Below are 20,988 nucleotides of genomic sequence, written 5' to 3'. Positions count from 1 at the left end.
ACTGTGGTCTGAAGACCAAACTACTTCTGCAACAACACTTGGAGACACATTCCTACCAAAGCAGCAGTCAACATTATGGATTTATGTTTGGATTTTTGTCTGCAATGCTTGGGGGAGGTAATATCTCAGTGTATACTAGTGAGGTGGCTGCATGGTGTCCAAAGTCCATGGCTACCTACAGATGGGCCCAGCCTGCCACAGCAGAGCACCCGCACTGTGGTGTGGCTGAGCAAACCTCCAGCTTCCCTCATGGCAGTGAGTACAGCTGCCTGCAAGACCACAGAGCAGCACTGGCATGGGGGAAGCATGGCCACATCCGCCTGGTTTGGAGGTGCAGGGGGTGAGACATAGAGAAGTCATGACACATCACAGTGTGTGATGGAACCTATGACGCTCCTGCAGGCAGGCTGGCTCAGCACATGGATGGGGGCTGTTAGAGCCTGCCTGCAGCAGTGAGAGCTGTTTGTGCTCCTCACCCTGCTTAACCCCTGTTGACAAAGCCCATAGTGCTCAACAGCAGCAGAGCTGTGCTCTGTGGCACCGGGATGAGTGTCACCTCCCATCTGCTGCAGGGTCCCTGCAGATGCACTGGCACAGGCTGCTGGCACTGTCTGCAACCTGTGCCATGGTTGCTGCTGGGGGATAACAGCCGATGTGGCCCTGCCTCCTCCTGCCCCCCAAAGGCTCCTGACTTCGTCACTCTGTGTTTTGGGGTTCCTCTGATCCAGAGTGGAGCAGACAGGCATGGTCCAGGTGCGGTGCCTGCCTCCTTCCCACGTGTATTCTGTATTCAGTGACGTGGTTCAGTTCTTGGCAGTGCTGGGAATGGCTGGACTTGGGGATCTTGAAGGTGTTTTCCAACCTGGCAGAGTCGATGATTCCATTTCTGTGTGGGTTCTGGGTTTAACTCCTTCAATATGCAGACTTTGTGTGCACTAGTTTGGCTGTGCCAGGGCTGTATGTTCTGCCACCAAAGTGCAGACCCTTGTCTCCTTCAGTGCCCAGCTGCAGCTTAGATAAAGCACATATCCTGTGTTGATAGAAGTTTTCTTGTGAGCAGTGTAACCAATAAAGCTTTCCAGCTCCAGGGATTTCTGAGCTCCTCACAGTCTCCTACGCATGTCCTGTGTTGCTCCCACTATGGCCCAGTACTCCCAGTGCTGCATTTCCAGCTCCCTTCATGTCTTTCTGATCCCTGCCATGGTACCACCAGTTCCCCCATGTACCCTCTGCCTGCGGGGATACCTCAGTTTTCTTGTGTGTCCCCGTAATTCCCCAGCTCCCTTCCATGTTGCTTCCCTGTGCTTGTTGGATTGCCATTTAGGCAAGAAATAGCATGTGCTGAGCCAGTCCAGAGCTGGGTAGGCTGTGTTGGGATAGCTGCTGGTGTCAGGCTGGGTGTGCACTCCCTCTTGGTCGCCTCAAGGACAAATGGAGAGGGTTGGTGTCATCCATGTGGCCACAAACCAAGAGCTCTGTCTGTCAAGTTTTGTTGACCATTGTCAAAACCTGAGCTGTGGACATGGGCTAGGAGACAGTATGACCATTATCATGTGAACTGATTCACATGGAGTGTGTCTATGGCAGTCGATACATCTCCCGGGTGGAATTGGACCTGCTGCTTGGGACCTCCCTCCCAGGTCTGCTCAGCACATGAGCACTGGTGAGCCCATGAAATGGAAAGGACCTGGGGTTATCTAGCAGGAAGGTCTGCCTTTGTGAAGTGCACTACCTGCAGAGGGCAGCTTTGAAGTCCTGATTGGCACTGGCTTATTGCTATAAACATATAGAGAGCATTTTTGTGCTCAGAACATTGCTGGACACACAACAAAGGGGGGGAAGCAGACAAATGGAGCACTGTGGGAAGAAGTTAAATGGAGCACCATGTGGGGAGCCCCAGTCAACGGATCACTATATAACTTCCTTTCTCTTTAGGGGTCATTGTTCCTGACTGGAAAAGTCAGGGTGGAAACTTAGCTCTGTACTACACAGGACCTCTGTGCTGAGTTGAGGCAATGGCATGTGCAGTGGACTAATGTGGTATACAACATGCATGAGCAAATGTCAGTACTCCCCAAACAAATCCTTTCTGTGCTCCCAGTCAGCACAACACCCATTGACAGGCAGGGACACAGCACTTATCCAAAGAGGTTGTTTCTTGACCAGCACATGGGGGCTGCTGTGGTGTCAGGATGATCAGAGCTTCCTCTTGGAGTCCTTCAGTTGCCCTTTCTTTGGAGAGGTGCAGCTACATGCAGTGGTCTTGTTCCATCCCTGCTGTCCCAGTGGATGCAGATTATGGCATGTGATGGTGAACGCTGGGGCACTGATAGCTTGAGGAGGTGTCCAGAAGACTGGGGTCTTTCTCCCCCTGCTCACTAGAGTTACCTGCACTAGCACCCCTCCAATCTAGCTTTGCACTTTCTTCTCAGAGGGCTGGGTGATGAGGCTATTCAGAAGCTGTTAGTAACACTGCAGACTGGTCCCCTCTGCCCCACACTCTTGCTTTCGCTGTTTGCATTTCAAGGTGCACACAAATGAGTGTGGCTTTGTTTGCTGTGGCTCAGCTTAGCAGCCAGCAGTCTTAGAAAGCATTGGAGCTGTTTTATTCCAGGATGTGGAACCAGTCCTCCTGCTCTTCAGGAAAGATAAGCTGGCGACCAGCTTCATCTGCTCTATTTCTGCAGAACCAGGGTTTGCTTGATTTGATTGTATGAAAACTGTCTGAAGGTGTAACTCATTGTAAGCTCTGCTTCCATCCCTCTGCATGGATAGATATGAAAAGAGATGTGATTAAAATCCAAACCTATATTTTCCTGGCTAAAATTCTGTGCAGGAGTAAAATGAAAATGGCAAAATCCCAACTAAGGGGGCATACTGATGGATGTCTGAAATGCTGGTTTCCTGCAATGAGGACATTGTAGGGAAGCTAGAGAAGCTACTTCAGATCTTTACCAGGAGTGTTTTCATAGCTGATGTCACATTTCCTTGCTTTTTATTATTCACGTTACTCTACTTCCAAGTATGTTCCCTTTTGGAGGGTGCTGTTTTCTGCTCTGTTTCTTTGCTGCTAAGAGCTTCTGTCTCTCCCAAAGAAGTCAGCTAGGAAAGGCATTAGATCACAGTGTGAGGCTCATCACATTCTGTCAAGTGTTTGTGTGGGCTGGGCTGGGCTGGACTTGACTTCAGTCCATGGCTCATGTCCACAGCTCAGTGATGTGAGGAGCAGCAGAGAATCCATGCACTGCAGCTGGCCACAGCAGAACAACTGGACCTGCCATAAACCTTTCACAGTATCTCCTTCATACATCAGGCTTTAACTCAGCCCCACATCTGTTTCCTGCATCTCGGCTCCACAGGCATCCTCTAAAGAACACTTGGGGTTGTTTTGAAGTTTGAGTTTACCCAAGTGTTCAATGGCTTGAGATGAAAAACATAACAACACTTGTGAGCACTTACATCTATAGCAGCGGCTTTGCCAAATGTGAGCTAGAAAAGTGTTCCTTTCCAGCTGTGCATCTGCTAAGGATGTGGGAGACTCCCCAGCCTTTCTCCCATAGGACACTTCATTTTATGGTTCTTCCCTTTCTTCTGTTAGCACCCACACCATCCTTTCACTGATAAGTGGGTTATGCTTCCCTAAAAGGACTGCTTGTGGTAGTTTTCATCTTCTCTCCCATGCTATGTTGCAGAGGAAAGGTTCTCACTGAGACAAAGGCAGGAAAATGAAAGAGGACCTGGTTTTGCCTTCAGGGAGCTTGAACAGTGGTTTGCGTAGGAGCAGATGCACCTCCTGTCCCGTTACTCTTCAGCACTTGATTCAAGTTCAGGTTTCAGCCCTTGGTATATGCAACTTGCAATGGAGGAGGGAGGATGGGAGAAAGAAGCTTATCTTATTAATAAGCATGCTGCATGCAGTTTATATACACAGGGAAGGATCATAGCTGTATTTTTGTTGGTGCCCGGGGCAATGGCTGAATAGAAACGAGTTGGATTTAATCCAACACTTGTGAAAGACTCTTAAACTTCAGATGGATGCAAAGAGCAATAAAAGTGAAAGAACACATGGCCAGCAGTGATCACTGGAAAACAAATATTTGGAGCAAACCAAAGATCAGGTTTAACTGAGCACTACTGCTTTTGGTGTGCACTGTCTGTGTAATCTGGCCATAAGCCAGTTCGTGAGGGATCAGGAATGAGTGTTTGGGTATAGTCCATTGCCAGCTATTCCACCCTTTGGAACTGGAACAGCAGATTACAAAGGTGGGGCTGGAAAAAGGGCTGAGTGTTTCTCCCAGCCTGCTGCTTTTGGTCTCAGTCCAGCCCAGGGCGGGTTGGAGCAGCCCTAGTTCACTCTGTGCCCTCCAGCTCTAAGGGCCTGTTCAAAACAGCATCAGGAGTCAGTGTAAAGTAGGACCTGAAGCTACGTTTGCATGTGACTGCTGACATGTCTTATGTTGCTGAATCCACAAAAACAATAGGGAACTGGATCCAGGGAAAGGCAGATCTGTCCATGTTTGGTTTGGGGCATCACTGTAGGCTAGTGGCTCACAGTGAGTGGGTGCAGAGCCTTCCTCTGGACCTCACATGGCTGTCTCCCCAGGTGACCCCTGCTCTTATGTCTCTACTGTGCTGACTGCCATGTGTAACTCTGCTCACCTCCACAGCCACTCTTTATTGTTGATGGAAGGCTGTTTTGCTTACTAAAAGCAAACACATGAGTGTTTAAGATAAAAACAATGAACTTGCTGAGTGTTGCTCTGCTTTCTTTGAATGTATGTCTCAAGGCTCAGTAATACCAAGACAGCTGGGTGGAAAGCACAGGGGTGTACTTAGTAATGACCTAGGAACATAAGCACATCACAAAGTACACCTGAACAAGTATGTCAGATGGAAACTCAGTGAAACAGGGACTAAGGAAGGTACTGTAACACTGGGGGAATGGTGAAGGAAATGGAGCAAAACAGCTAGTGCCTCAGGATTCACCAATACAGAGGGCTTTTCTGACTTGGGGTAAGAAAGGATGGTTTCATGATAGGGTTTTTCCTCCCTGTGGACTATTTTAAGCAGATATGTATATTCCAAATTTCACTTACCTAATGGGGAAAAAAAGTAAATCCTTTCCACTCATTTAAAAGCAATTAGGTTTATGCATACCTTAAAACGTAAGCATGGCAGAAGACAACAGGACAGAAAAACAGGGCTGTGGATGTGGAAGAGAGGTAGCTGAGCAGTCACAGCAAATAGTTTTTCCTGTATTTGCAAGTCTCAGTATGGACCATTCATTCCCTTCCTAAGGTTTCTAAAAGCTATAAGCTGTTGGTACTGTCTGAGGTCTTAAGGGACATAAATACTCTGTTCAGCCTGTGTTTGCACTTCATTGGAAATATAAGATTATCCCCAAAGGCTTAAACAGCCTGAATGCCATTCTGCCAGAGCTGGTACTTACTTTGCATGTTGCTACATTGATTGCTGTCATGAAGGTTTGGGTTTGAAGGGACTTTAAGATCATACAGTTCCAACCCCTTACCACAGGTAGGGACCCCTTCCACTGGAGCAGCTGCTCCAAGCCCCTGTGTCCAACCTGGCCTTGAGCACTGCCAGGGATGGGGCAGCCACAGCTTCTCTGGGCACCCTGTGCCAGCGCCTCTTTGGCTAGCCTGGGTCAGGTGTCCTGTCTCTCCTTCCTCCCTGGCAGAGCATGAGGCTCAGAAAGTCCTTGGACAAACCAAACATTTGAGCAGTAACTCAAAACATCGCTGCTATCAGCAATGTTCCCATCTCGAAAGTCAAACCACAGCACTGCACCAGCTACCAAGAAGGAGAAAAATGACTGCTACTGCTGAAACCAGCACAACAGATAAACTGGAGCTACACACACATTTCAGTTGTGTCCTGTGTTGCAAACACTCATTTTCCAACTGGGATAATGGGCTTTATCCTGTGGGATAATGGGCAAATGTTGCTGGGATGAGGACTGCATAGGAGGAAGAGGATGTTTACGTGTTCCCCTGTGTTCTCTAATGGCTTTCAGTCAAGAAATTGAAACATGTGACACTCCAACTACTTTCTTTCAAGTCCAGCTTATTGAGGTTTGTTTAATATCCTGCTAAAATCGGTCATTTCTAGCTCAGTTGGAACTTCAGATCTTTTGTTCTGAAAGCCCTTCCTTGAGCTGCTGTACTTTTCTTGTTTAAACATTTATGGATGACAAGTACCTGGAGCTCTCCTGCCACGTAGGTTTTCAGTGCATCAAGACATCAACCTTTGCATTGAAAATCATATGCATCATAAATACCTTATAAATCAGTGTTTAATCTTTTACTTCCAATGGAACATAGGCTAGGGGAGAAACAGTAACATCATTACAGCAGTTGAGCTGTAAACCTTGACATCAGTGTTCTGCCTTTAGCTAATAAATTGTCCATGAAATGTTGACATCCAAGGCCATGTGTTTCAAGCGGACTCCAGCAATGGATGTTTCTCATGGCGTAACTTTCTCTTCCTGGATAGCTATGCCCTTGGCCCTGTTTCTCATAGAAATGGGAGTAAATCAGAAGTAATGGTTGTGAAGCCTATGGAAAAGTAAATAAACTTCATTCTCCTCATGGGGAGGCAGCTTTCATCCCTGTGCTCCTTCCACTGCCAGGCTTAGCCTCTTTGTCTCTACAGTTCCCTGATGCCCACTTATTCCTTATGTGCGGAATCCATGTGCAGGAAGCAGATGACAGTCAGTGTGCCGAGCCATCAGGTGGATAGAGGAGACGATGCTCTATGGGCACTGTGGCAGTGAAACCCAAGGTGTGCTGCCCATTCCAGGACAGACTGAATTTGAACCCACATGGGCAGCCTTTATGGGGTTAAAATACTGTAAGGCTTTTATATATATGTAACAATCCCAAGCACAAACACAGGGTGGGCAGAGAACGGATTGAGAGCAGCCCTGAGGGGTGAGGGTTGGGGGTGTTGGTTGATGAGAAGCTCAACACAACCTGGTAGTGTGTGCTCGCAGCCCAGAAACCACCCGTGTGCTGGGCTGCATCAACTGGGGTGTGAGCAGCAGGTCAGAGGAGGTGATCCTGCCACTCTGCTCTGCTTCTGGTGAGAGCTCACTGAGAGTCTTGTGTCCAGCTCTAGGGCAACAGCACAAGAGGGATGTGGAGCTGCTGGAACAAGTCCAGAGGAGGCCACAGAGATGCTGCAAGGGCTGGAGCAGCTCTGCTCTGAGCCAGGCTGAGAGAGCTGGGCTGGGGCAGCCTGGGCAAGAGAAGGCTCCTGAAGGGGAGACCTGAGAGCAGCTCCAGTGCCTGAAGGGGCTGCAGGAAACCTGGAGAGGAGCTTTGGACAAGGGCCTGTAGGGACAGGCCAAGGGAAATGGCTTGAACCTGCCAGAACAGGGGAGACTGAGCTGAGCTCTTAGGCAGAAGCTGCTTCCTGTGAGGGTGCTGAGGCGCTGGCACAGGGTGCCCAGAGAAGCTGTGGCTGCCCCATCCCTGGCAGTGCTCAAGGCCAGGTTGGACACAGGGGCTTGGAGCAGCTGCTCCAGTGGAAGGGGTCCCTGCCTGTGGCAGGGGTTGGAGCTGGAGGAGCTTTAAGGTCCCTTCCAACACAAACCATTCTGGGATTCTATGCTATAGAATAAATAAATAATTAATTATACACACACATATACAAGGCTCTTTGTGTGTATATACATATATATATTTACATATACATCACATACATATGTATTTACATTTACATACATCATACACATACACACACATATACATAGGGCGCACATGCACCCCAACAGCTTCCCAGCATCCAGGGCCGCCCAGACCACCCCCGCCTCCCCGGAGCCGCCTCCCGCTCGTCCCGCTCCTCCCGCCGGCCGGGGCGGAGCTGTGCCGGCGGCCGTGGTCTCGGAGCCGGAACCGGGTGACCTTGTGCGGCGGAGCGGGGCTGCGGGCGCCGCTGCCGGGGAGCTGGGTGCGGAGACGGCCGAGATGGTGGAGGACGGCGGCGAGGAGGAGGCGGAAGGGGACAGCGGGGGGATGCCGGCGGCCAGCGCCGCGCCCCCGGGGCAGCGCTGCAACGGCTTCCTACCTGGCAAGGAGGAGGAGGAGGACGGGCGGGCCGGGGAGCGGGCGGAGGCCGAGGCCATGCTGTCGGCAGCGGGCGGCCCGGTGGAGACGCGGCTGTCGCGGCGGCGGCTGGCGGTGCTGGCCGTCTTCAGCAGCTACTCGCTGGTGAACGCTTTCCAGTGGATCCAGTACAGCATCCTCAGCAACATCTTCGCGGTCTTCTACGGCGTCTCCTTCACGCAGATAGACTGGCTCTCCATGGTCTACATGGTGGCCTACGTGCCGCTGATCCTGCCCGCTACCTGGCTGCTGGACACCCGCGGGCTGCGGCTCACGGCGCTGCTGGGTGCCGGCCTCAACGGGCTGGGAGCCTGGCTCAAGTGCGGCAGCCTGGCTCCCAGCCGGTACCCGCTCACCCTGGCAGCACAGGCTGTCTGCGCCGTCGCACAGGTCTTCATCCTGGGGCTGCCTTCGCGCATCGCATCCGTCTGGTTCGGCCCCACCGAGGTCTCCACCGCCTGCGCCGTGGCTGTGCTGGGCAACCAGGTAGGGGGCAAGGGAGGCTTCCTCCGGAGCGTGGTGTGGTGTTGGGTTAAACATAGGTCGTTAAAGTGGGAGAAAGTATTCTTCAAGAGATGGAGATGGAGAGAGGAGAAGTGATGGAGCACGGGCAGTGGAGGTGATGATGCCTCACAGACTTGCTCTGCAGAACGCTGGCTATGTGGCAGTGTGTAGCAGCTTGCATGCTTCCTTCAGCTGCCTGGAGTACACCAGTTGAGACCCTTTGCAGAAGTCATCCTGCTCCGCTTCCTCTTCCTCTTGCATTCAGGATCTTGCTGCTTGCATTTGGCATCATCCAGCTGATTGAATACACCCTTGGCTGGCAGGGGATTGAGTGTGTGACCTTTGATGGAGAGCCCCAATTCCAACATACTTTAGTTCTTGCCCTTTAAAATATGGCCTGGACTCGCCAGGTGCCAGTGGTCAATGCCGTGGTGGCTCATGAAGTTTTCTGTAGCGCTGTGAGTTCCCATCACTGTGGGGAGCTGACAATGGAGTCACAGGTTTACTGAAGCTCTCAGGTCCTGGCCAGATTCAGAGAGCTGGAACAGGTGTATCTGAAAGCATGGGTGAAGAGATGGTACCTCCCCATAGCCTTGTTCTCTCCCCTGCCACTGTCCCTGCTTGTTTTGTAGCAACGAAACATTGAGATTCCCATCAGCATCACTGGTGTGGGATGAGGTCGTAGGTGCAGTTTATCGTGTGAGTAATGATTTTATGTTTGTGATCTTTGGATTATTACAGTGGTAATACTAGTGTTGCATATTTACAGTTAGGGTTGCTCATTAGTTCATCCTTTGCTGGTCACAGATTTCCCAATGCTGTCCCAAAACATTCTGGTTTTGCATTGAAGTCTTCCAGTGGACAAGTCAACTGCCCCATTTGGAGTGAACACTTCAGGGGTTGTTGGTTGTTTTAGCAGTTGAGCAGGAATTTTGCACCTGTGCCCTGGAATCAGGTTTGGCAGCTAAATTTCTGCTCTTTCTGACACACACCAGTTCTCCCAGTAGCAGGAGTTACTGGAGTTTCAGTTCCGCAGTACAGTGCTAAGGATCCAGCTCTGAGTCTGATGCTTCACTTGGATGCAGGGATAGAAGTGATGCAGGACAGCAGTGGGAGTGCAGATAGGAACCATGAGAAAGCTGCACAAGGAAAACGGGAGCAGAGGTGTGAACAAAAGAAACCTTCATTATTTCTGGAGCGCATTCCCTTCTGGAAGGATGGATCTTAGTGCACCAACATGCCTGATGGGCCTCTGCTAGGGAAGCACCTGTGGAGTGCACTGGCAAAATGGGTTTCACCTTCCTGTACCCTGCTAGCTCAGAGCTGTGAGCTGTGTAGGTCTTAAGATCCCAGTCCTGCTTGTGACCCATAAAGACTGATATGGTGTCAAACAAGAGAATTTCTGTCCTCAGTTTTTATACTTAAAAGCCCTTTCAAACTACATTGTAAGAGCACTGAAATGACCAGTTAGGCAGTGGGAAGTTAGAAGTGATGTTGCCTGTATACCCCAGTGCAGTTCGCTTCTGCCTGTGCAATATGATACAGTCTCAATGTGCATGTTTCACTGCACAAAGTGAACTGTATAACAGTTGCTATAACCAGCTGGTCGTGGGGTTTCTTTGCATAACCTCAGTGCTAGAGCAGACAGGGCTGGGACCAGAAGGGAAGGACACTGCAGTTGTCAAAAGCCACATTGCTCCTGTTATCTTCAGATGCTGATCACTTGCAGTTGCAACACAGATCACAGGGAATGCAGCGGATGTACCTGTCGAGGGTTGCTAGGAATGCTGATTTCCACAAGCATCTAGCATCTGAAACTCGGCACATCACACTCATTGGAACTCTTGGTCTTAACCTCTCCAGGTGTAAAAGGGGAGAAAATGGTATCATTTTACTTTCTTCCAATATTGTGGGTACTATATTGGCTCTTTACAGTCTTTGGTGCTCGTTTTTTACCTGAAATAGATTTAGGTTTGGGGTTGTTGTTTTTTAGTTAAAAAAATAACCCTGTTCTAACACTTCAAGATTCAGTTTAGTTTTGGAGGAGCAGCAGGCGTAAATTGGAGAATAGTCCAAGATTGTTGTTCCTTTGTGCTTTAAAATGTTTTATATATATACACAAAGTCTCAGTCCTTGTGTTTTGTCTCTCCTTCGTACAAAATCAGTTGCTGCTTTGGAATTGACTCCAGATACAAACTCACTGCTGCTTTATTTTGTGATTGTTCTTTATTTCCTTAGTAATAATTGCAGATGGAGGTTTAAGGTTTGTGGTCCTTATTCAGGATGTTCTTTTTCTCTTGCTCTTCTCTGCCCTATCAGCTCTGCAATAAATCTGGTGTGCCAGTCTTTGTTACTGTGGTGGCAGGATGTGGACATCAAGTGGAGCATTTTGATCAAGCAGGGTATTGCTACAAGAGTAGCTTCTGTTATCTCTAGGACTTCAGTTGCAGGATGATCAATACAGATTTATGTGCATGCACTGTGTTTGCCTGGGAAAGATTCCTCTGCAGAAAGGCTTGCTTAATGCTTAGCTCTTAAATGTGCTGTGTGCTAGGTGCAGTTTTGCAGTTTCATTTAGAAATGAAAAGGTTAAAACCTGAGTTATGAAAGACCTGGTTGTGAAATGTCATTGAAAGCAAATGGCTCAGAAGCATGGTGCTAAAGGAACACTTTTCCTTCATAGTTTGATTAATTCTTATTATGATATAAATTCTGGATTCTACCTGGTAAGGTTTTCTACTTCTGTAAGTTTTTATGTTCACAGTGAAATGAGTTTTGGTTTTCTTTTCTTGCTTTACAGCTTGGCACTGCAATAGGCTTTTTGTTGCCACCTGTTTTGGTTCCAAATACACCGAAAGATATCGATCTAATGGCACATAACATCAGCATCATGTTCTATGGAACAGCAATAGTATCCACACTTTTGTTCTTCTTAACAGGCGTTGGTAAGTGTTCCCTTATAATTTAAATGGTGACCACAGGGAGTGTTTACAACATCACACTTAAAGCATCTGCCTGTGCTTAAAACAGCTGAGATTTATTTTTTCTCCAGTTTACTTTTGTTTGCTTACCCAATGTGCCAGGTTTAAATGACAACTGGCTTACTGTATGTCTGCTTCACATGGGGTGACCTCTCAGAGTATTTAGTTCACTTATTCTTTCTGCTCTAAGGCCATTATAATATAATGTGAATTCTCTCTGTTAGTCTTACGGATAAGATACAGAGGTCTAGACACATTGCAGATGAAGTCTGTCTTTGACCTTATGTGGGGAGCGATCAGATGTGACCAAATCATTAGCACATCCTTTGGGGCTGTGGCTTGGTTCTTCCACAAGAGAATCTAGAATGGGAGTGTACAAAGCACAAGTTAATCTGAAATCCATCAGACTCAGGCACTTCAGAAAGGAAAAGGCATAAAGAGGAATCAAACCGGTTCCTTCTTCTCTTTCCCCAGTGTTTGAAGAAAAGCCCAAGTACCCTCCTAGTCACTCTCAAGCAGTCCTGCAGACTGTGCCTCCCGAGGATTACTCCTACAAGCAGTCAATTATTAACTTGTTCAGAAATACTCCATTTGTACTTCTGCTCATCAGTTATGGTAAGTGGGGCTGTCTGGCTGTAGTCTGGCAGAGCAGTCCGGGTGTGTGTGGAAAGTACAATGGGTTTTAGTTGTGGTGGGTTTTAATGGGAGAAAGTGACAACCTTTAAGTCAGCAGCCAGGATTCAAAATACCCTTTGTAGGTCTGGGGAGGAGATTTCGCCTGACCTGTAAAAGGTTTTGCCTCTGACGTGAGTCTGAAATACCTAAAGGTACTCTTTAGGATAGCAGATTTGCATGGCAACACCTGAAACAGCTGAAGCTTTTCCTTTGGTACTGCAGGTATTATGACTGGAGCATTTTATTCTGTCTCCACACTCTTAAACCAGATGATATTAACTCATTATGAGGTAAGGTTCTTGGATTTTCCTTGTATTTCTTTTTCTCCTGACCATTTGCAGAGGTGATGTGTGTTGTTGTGTAGGTGCTATGTGTGCTCAGACGTTTGGTTTCCTTTGTACCCCCCTGCAGTTTCTTGCACCATACAGCTATGGGAGTCATAGGAGTATGTGTTTGTGCTTATGACTACCAAGAGGTCTGAACTTGACTCTGAGTGGAAGCAAGTTATTAATGAGCACCATATAAATATTTGTTGAAAGGGAGAAGAAGTGAACGCTGGGAGAATTGGCTTGACACTGGTGGTGGCAGGAATGGTGGGTTCGATTATTTGTGGTTTGTGGCTGGATTACACTAAAACATACAAGTAAGTGTGGGTAGGCATGTGTGGGGTTAGGGGTAGGAGGCTGGTGCGATTGCCTTGGAAAAACACTGCAACCTGAGAGCTGAACTGAACCAGCGATGAAATGCAGTTCATCTCTGATCTTTAGCAGCCTTGATGGAGACTAGCTTCTTGAGGCAAAAGCTTGACACTGGTTCCTGGCCAAGAGAAATGAGAGGAGTATGTAAAGATGTGAAGGGGTTTTGCTTGTACTCCTGTCTCTTCAGGAGCGTAAGGCTAACCAGGAAGGCATTGTATGTCTCACATACAGTGGCCAGGTGGCCCAGTGGGCTCCTTCTCCTAGGAAAGCATAAAAGCTCAAAACCTACTCTGCATTGGTCTGTGAAATGGATGGTTGATGGTGGTCCAGTTAGCAAGTGTAATATTTGCTTTAAATTCAGGGAATGACCATGGAGCAGAACTCTGTTCTGGGGCAGGAGCTCCTGGGTCCATCACTGATGTTGTGGTGCCCACCAGGAGTAAGCAGTGTCCTGGAACACTGCTTGCAGTGGAGTAGCTCTCCCCTAGGACTCTTAGTATGTTATGTGCGGGAGCTCTAGAAACCTCATGGATGTTAATGCTACAGATTGGCTGTGTTTCTGCATGTATTTTGGCTTATAAATAACATGTGCTTTAATATTTTGGATGACATCCCTTATTCCAGAGTTAATATAAATGGAACATTGTAATGAGATTTGTTTGACTTGCCTCTTAGGCTGACTTTTATTGCTATTAGTGTTTGATCTGGCTGCTCATATATTGACATACTGTGTAATGGGCAGTGCTGCAGCATGGCCAAGAGGTACAACATAAGAGAGAACTAAGACAATCTTAAGGTAATAGTATCTGCTGTGATTGTCCACTCTTTAAGAGTCTGAGTGTCTTTAGTCTTGAGTAAAGCAGCCATATAACCAAGGCAGTAACGAGGGATATGTTCTCATTGCATGATATGTTTGAGTCAGAATTACATGAAGCAGATTTTCTAGCTGTAGAATGCCGGTTGTGTCAGAATAAGTAACGTTTCTGTTACCTTTCCATGCTTCAGCAATGTGCTATGACCTTATGCTAACAGTGTTAACTTTTGTTAATTGTTTTCTATTGTGGTTGGGTTACAGACAAACTACTTTGATCGTTTACATTCTCTCTTTCATTGGAATGCTGGTGTTTACCTTCACCCTGGACCTCGGATACCTTACAGTGGTGTTTGTGACTGGAGGAGTACTGGGGTGAGCATTTAGAGGGCTAGAAGGCTTCCTGCAGTTCTCTTCAGAAACAGTATCTAACTATGTGAACTAAATGATTCTACTGTATATTCTGTTGCCATCCTCTCAGCTATGCCTATAGCACACAGTACAGACAGTGTTTACTAGGGTTTCACCTTCAATTACATCAAAATAAACCTAAAGCAACTCACTTCTCAGTGAATTTCTTTTCCCATTTTATGGACCCAACAGTCTGTATGGGGTCAGTTAGCTTGGGTCCAGTTCAGAAAGCTCTCTGCAGTAAAGCTACACCTTTCTGTTGACCAGTGCATAAGTGATTAAACTCTAGGAAGGCTGGCTTCTGTGTGTGTTGATTTGGATCAAAGTTTTGGTAGCCTAAGCAACGTGCTGGGTGCTTTGTTCATTAAGAAGAGCACCTCTCATCATGTAAAAGGCCCAGCAGGAATAGTGCTGAATCCAGGCACAATGGTCAAGGTAGAGCCAGAAATGCCTTGAGATTTTCACTTTAAAAACCAGTTAGACTTTAGAAACCTCAACTGCATTAAGCCCATCACCAGTGAGTCCCCTCAGCATCTTCCTCAGCAGGTTCTAGCAGACATTCTAGTGTCCAGCTTCACCTCCTACCGATGGTCCCTTTTTGTCCTCCAGCATGGATGGTTGGCCTGATAAAATGATGTTTGTGTGTGACTTCCATTTAAAATCAATTGGCTTCAACTATGGAGTGGCTCATGGATGCGTCAGAGAAGGTTATGAATGCTCCATCCCTGGCAGTGTTCAAGACCAGGTTGGATGAAGCCTTGAGTGATATGGGTTAGTGTGAGGTGTCCCTGCCCATGGCAGGGGGATTGGAACTAGATGATCTTGAGGTCCTTTCCAATCCTAACTATTCTATGATTCTATGTGTGGAGTGCAGGTGGTTATGCGGAACAGGACAAATAGGTTAAAACACCTTTGTCCTAAAAAGAAAGATGTGTGTCTAAAATTGTTGGATAAAATTGAGGGAATGAAGCCAGTGAAGCAAGTATTGAATCATGTTAGGTCTTGAAAATGGACAGTTTGGGATACCAGCTAATTCATAATACCATGTGTTTATGTCTGACTTCCTTAGCTGTAGTGATAGATGAAGGCCATCCTCTTGCTCTCCTCTTCAATAGGTTCTTCATGACTGGCTATCTCCCACTTGGCTTTGAGTTTGCTGTGGAAATTACATACCCAGAGTCTGAAGGCACTTCCTCAGGTCTCCTTAATGCATCAGCACAGGTTGTATCATTTTATTTCTTCAAGTAAAATAGTATTCAGGAAGGCCATTCTGCCTAAGGTGGCTTTCTTAGACTTGGCTTTTAAGTCTCCTTTGTGTTGCTGTAGTCAATTTGGTTTCCATAAGATATGACCTAAAACTTTGCGAGGTAAAGTGATGGCTCTTTTCTGTGTGATCCTGATGAAGCCACTTCTTTGCTCATAGATATTTGGAATTATCTTCACACTTGTTCAAGGAAAACTCACAACAGACTACAGTCCTCGTGCAGGAAACCTCTTCCTTTGTGCTTGGATCTTTGTGGGCATTATCTTAACAGGTAATTAACCAGAAACGTAAGTAATGATTTCCCTTTCATGTAAAAACATGGAGGTTTTTCTGACATAGTGAATTGCTGGGTAGTTTTTAGATGTCTCGGCCATCTAGGGTTTCAGTACATGGTTTCCTGTCTGGGCTGACCGAAGTTACAGCTGCAGGGTTTAGTGGTTAGTGTTCTTTCTGTTTGCTCTCGCTTTCACTGTAAGTACTTGCTGCACACAGACCTTTTGTTTTAAGGGTGACAGATCTCTCACCCATTTTGGGAGTCATGTCTTGAATCTGAGGCAGATGTCTATCTCCAGAGTAGGTTAATGCATGTAAACAAATACATACATGGAGACACTTTGCAGTTTTCTAAATGCAAGAAACTCTGGATGTATTCCTGAACTGTACCAGTGACTTGCACATGTTGGTACTTAGAAATGTGCTGAACATGCTAAAACCATCCAGCTTTGCTCGTGGTTTAAAAGCTTCCATTGTCTTTTTCTGTGTGTGCCTTGTGAGGAGCAAGTTCAAATTGTCAGTAAGTTCCAAATGCAGCAGAGGGAATACAGGTATTCTGAGTATGTGCTGAAAGCACCTTGTATGTAGTTGCACTGTATGAATGTTTCCCTTGAAATGCATGTCACTGCAAAGTTGTGACCAGCTTTCTCTTCATTTCCTTGTTACAGCCTTAATAAAATCAGATTTGCGAAGACACAATGTGAATTCAGGGATAATGAATTTGGATGTTAAAGCTGTAAGTGGTGACTCTTCTACCATGATTGCATTGCCATACTTGAATGCTTGGCTTCTGTTGGCATAATACTAGCAGCAAAAGAGGAATTGCAAAAACTCATACTAGGACTGTTTCCATCTGGTTTGGAACAACAGAGCCACATGGGGTGATTCCTTCGGGTATCTGTTTCTCCCCTTAGCTCTGCTGAGCACCCTCAGTTTAAATGAAGGGGGAGCACAGCACACTTCCTGCTGTTCAGGAGGTCCCAGTCCCATGTTTCAGCAGGTTGTTCAGATGATCACAGTTACTAGGAGCAGTAAGGTTGGCACTGGAAACTTTCTTTCAGTGTTGTGGGATTTCTGGTCATTTGGATCTATCATGAAGCAGCTTTTTGGAGCCGGACACTGCAGGATCCTCTGTCACATGTAGGTGTCTTGCATATATTGCAGTTTTTGATTGTTTTCAATCAGGTGCACACTGTTAGCATCTGGTGCCCCATGAGCTAACTTGAACCTGAAACCTGTGCAGCTGTGTGTGCACAGTGTGGCATCCTGTGGCTTTACCAGCCCGGGTAGGGGGCTGTCTGGGGGTTGTACATGCTGACTGTAGGCAGTGGTCCATGGCTTGTCTGGTTTCTATTATCACCTGGTGAATTAGCCTAGATTGGCCCACAGCTTCATTTATATTAGCCAGGATATAACAAAGACCTGGAGTCCTTACCCTGAGATCACCATAAATAATGGAGAGCTGCCTATGTTGTTAAAGTACAATAGCATTTTGATACCAAACCTTGATCATCAAGATTCTACCGTGTTAAATATAATGGAGAAAAGACCTGAAAGTTTATCTCCATGTGATAAATACCTGTATGTATTAAATGTACAGTTTAGAGTTATACTACAAAACTCAATTCTATGGGTTGTCAGGGGGGGCTGGTGTTTTGGTTTGGTTTTCTTTCCGTTATTGAGATAAGGTAAAGTGGGGCTTTCTCTAATGCCCCATTTGGTTAATCAACTACATAGTATGTTAGACTCCAATAGTATAGTTACCCAGGAATACTGAGTTTGGGAAGAGCTTCTGCTGAATAACAGCTTAATTTCAGCTTTGTCCTTTATTTTTCTCCCTCCTCTCCAGGTTCCAGTTGAGAGTCCTGTCGAACCAGAAAACACTGCATTAAAAGTTCAGTCAGCTTTATAAAAGCTCAAAGAAGGTGGCTTTAGAAATGCACAAGTTTGGTTGCCTACCGAACAATAGTAATTAGTGTAATCACTGGATTTGTGTGTATGAGTAGTAAAATGTGTTTGGTGATGCCGGTGATTGTTGCGTGATAGGAACTAGGAAGATGCTCAGTTCATTTTGCCCATGACGCAGGCAGTTCACTTTTGTATGGAGTATTTATTATAGCAGGTTTCAAGTTCTGCAGTTTCATTAGTAGAGAACTGTGTGAACACTCTCCAGGCATCACAAGTTCCTTTTTAAATGTATCTGTATTTTTAATATAAGCCAATGGTTCCTTCTGGGGAACTGTCTATAGCACAACGGTGAAAACAAGAGATGACTGCAAACGTGTGTGTTTCAGACTGACATTGCTTTTGCCTTGAAACTTCTCGATGGGTATCAGAAGGCAGATAAAAGAAAACGCTGTCTTACAGATTCATTGTAACATTTCCAGGGAGATTTAGAGAGTCTCCCACTAGATAAACTGAAGAAAAACCCCATTTCTTGTTAAATGCAAAGGAGGAGAAAGGCCTTTGTCTCTACTGTGGAGTATTTATAGGCAATGGAACACTACCACACAGGTTGCCTCCACATTTGAGTGCTTTCTCAGTTAAAATGAGAGGAGTACGTGTTTACAAAGAGCTGGTGCCTTTACTTTGTAAGGAAGATCCTTGCCTCATCCTGAGTTTAATCAGTGCTGCTGAAGAAATTCCATGTTGTGTGTTAAACCTTCTCTGAGTGTTTGTGGCGTATCAAACCGTGTTCTATCCTTTTGTGCATTTGTTTCTCTGTTATGAACTGTGTAACTTGTCTTAAGAGATGTTTTTGTGCTCATACGATTTAAATCACGTGTGCAGTTAAGAGCTGTAAGGATGACTGAAGGGAAAATAGTGATGTTTCATTTTGAGGAAACATTTGCTGTTTATATCATACATCTTGGTTACAAAAGGAGCCGACTTCATTAACATTCACCTTGTGTTATTAGATTGATCTGAATTTGGGATGTGGATTTCTCACTGCGGTGCTTTTAAACTATTCTCCTTTACCTTGTGCTGTATCTCTACACCTCCAGAACTGATAGCAGCACAATAACAGTGGAGCCCTACTATTACTGAATAAGTCAGGCCTGACTTGGTGGACTTTCTGCAGACACTTAAGCTTTGGTAGTATTTAAGCTGAGCCTGCAGGTTCATTGCCATCAATGATGCCATCTCTTTGAGTTCCCACAGATGTCATGCCATCCAGGAGGTGGAATCCTACTTGAAGTTTTCCACAGGTTGTTACAGTTGGGTATGGGGACCTTTTAAACTCCAAACTAAGTCTTTCAGTATGACAAGTATCATGAAATGCTTTTCTTTTTTCTCATTTCACTGTAAATGTAGAGAATAGTTTTATGTAGAAAGGACTTTCTAAACTTAGCCTCTAATCCTGATGATCTTGGTTTAACCTTTGTATGGTAAATGCTTCAGACGTGGGAATACACCTACCAGAATAAGCTAAGCATGCTTGGAACACTCTCTTTTGGTCCACGTCTCTTTGCCATGTCCAGTGCTAGAGAGAAAATGTGCACCCCTTGCTGCTCCTGGAGATGCAAGCTCTATGAAGAGTCCTCTGGTGAGGTAGCTTCATATAGGAAAAGTAACTCATAGATACTCAGATGGCAGAGAAGAATACAGGAGTGGAAGTAGAGATGCTTTCATTGTATCTGTTCTTTACATTTAGTGACTTAGTGTGATACAAGCTGCCCCATCGAGGGCTGTACACACTTTCAGCCTGGGTCAGCAAAGGGAACAATTCCTCCCTTTGGATATCTGTGGGTGGTGTTTCCCTTTGGAAAAATGACAATAATATGTGCCAAAATAGATACATTCTTTGGCAAGATTCATATTTGTATTCATGGCCTGTGGCTGCTTTTATTCTGCTATTGCAAAATCTTAACTGAGTAATACTTCTGCAGTTTTGGGGAAGTGATCTCAAAGTCTTTGGCAGTATCCAAATGCTTTCCAGAAGGTCCTGTACATGGTGTTCAAATTCACAAATTGAGCTTTTTTCCTTTCCTTGAATTCCTTTCTTCACTTCTGGCTTCCAATTTCTTTAGTGATGTTCAGCTGATTATCAAATCCTCTAGCCCTTCTGGCTCCTTGTTTTTTCTTGTCTTCTGCCAAATTACCTGGCTACCCTCTGGAAAAGGTCCACGTGGGATTTTGGTATGTTGGAAACCCTGCTGGGTCCCTGGAAAGGAAATATTCCTGATAATGAAGGCTTAATTATATCCTGGCTTTAAAACCCCACCTCTTGTAAGTGGGAAACCTGTGAGCTATTTGCAGGCAATGATGAAGTATTTAAAGCAGCAGCAAAATAAAGAGCAAATAAAGAACCAACCAGTAGTTTGTGCAATAATCTTCTGTCAGGAAACTGAGGTTTTAGCTCATGGCAGAAATAAATTGGGGTGATTGGGGCTGAACAAACCATTCAAATCAAACATCCATCTGGAATTGGAAATAGGGTTTCTGACTCTAAGTCTTGACATTCTTGATCAGTCCTTCAGTAAGAGTAGAGCTGGCGCCTAAAGATCCTAACTGCTTAAAGAGAGAATCCTTTAATAAAAGGAATTACATGTCAACTAAGAGAGGATGGAGTGGGAAACCAAGCGAGGAGAGGTATCCCAATCCTATGCATCAGCTTTTCATTTTCAATATGCTTTTCTTCTATGTGCCCAATATGCTTTTCTTCTATGGACCCAGAGAACACTGCCCCATTCTTATGTAGGATTTATGGCCTTAAACCCCGTTGTTGGCTGGGTGTGAAAATACCAGGCCTGTAAGGCATAGTCTGGCATTGCTGCAGTGAGGAGCTTTCTTCTTCAGCTTGGTACGTAAGTCCTTGAGAGAGTTTATTTTATAGATGAGTGCTTGGCTTTATCACCGTATCTTTCTGTTGCTGAATGCTCATGTTTTACAAGGAAGAACGAACAAGGGAACAAGTGGGAAGAATACATAAGAGTCATTTCAGGTTAATAGGACTTTCCTATTCATCCTTTTGGTCATCTGTTTTGGTCAAGACAGGTTGTTTCAGAGACAATCACTGGAGTGTGTCATTAGAGCTGCCAGCCCATGTTACCCAATGGAAAAATGCTCTTTGAGCAAGCCTTGCACTGTCTCATGCAGCTACAATCAAGTGGAATTGGGTTAAGCTGTAAGATTTACTGCTTTTGTTTTCCATTTGGTGAACTCATGGGTTTTTCCTGTGTGAATGGGAATGTGTGACGTTTTTGGTTGCTGTCTTTCAATCCGTGTGTGTACCACCTTTCTT

The 20,988-nt window shown here is 45.8% G+C and overlaps 1 protein-coding gene across 1 annotated transcript; it reads left to right on the top strand.

Moving 5' to 3' along the window:
- Positions 1-7,988: 7,988 nt before the first annotated feature.
- Positions 7,989-19,076, top strand: FLVCR1 (FLVCR choline and heme transporter 1). The gene is made up of 10 exons (XM_005143885.3): positions 7,989-8,612; positions 11,431-11,575; positions 12,086-12,226; positions 12,509-12,576; positions 12,826-12,929; positions 14,060-14,170; positions 15,322-15,427; positions 15,630-15,741; positions 16,412-16,479; positions 17,593-19,076. The coding sequence occupies exons 1-10, from the start codon at positions 7,989-7,991 to the stop codon at positions 17,653-17,655; spliced, it is 1,542 nt and encodes a 513-aa protein (XP_005143942.3). The 3' UTR covers positions 17,656-19,076.
- Positions 19,077-20,988: the final 1,912 nt, after the last annotated feature.

The sequence above is a fragment of the Melopsittacus undulatus genome, chromosome 3 (assembly GCF_012275295.1).
Source record: "Melopsittacus undulatus isolate bMelUnd1 chromosome 3, bMelUnd1.mat.Z, whole genome shotgun sequence".
NCBI classification, from domain to species: Eukaryota; Metazoa; Chordata; class Aves; order Psittaciformes; family Psittaculidae; genus Melopsittacus; species Melopsittacus undulatus.
The sequence above is the reverse complement of the archived record's forward strand: the minus strand, read 5'-3'. Positions and strand labels throughout refer to the sequence as shown.

What these genes read in the sequence shown, in the direction of transcription:
- FLVCR1 (XM_005143885.3), top strand. Translation starts at nt 7,989, where the DNA reads ATGGTGGAGGACGGCGGCGAGGAGGAGGCGGAAGGGGACAGCGGGGGG. An exon ending in TCCTTAATGCATCAGCACAG is followed by an intron (nt 15,428 to 15,629) that starts GTTGTATCATTT and finishes CTTTGCTCATAG; the next exon opens with ATATTTGGAATTATCTTCAC. An exon ending in TGTGGGCATTATCTTAACAG is followed by an intron (nt 15,742 to 16,411) that starts GTAATTAACCAG and finishes TCCTTGTTACAG; the next exon opens with CCTTAATAAAATCAGATTTG.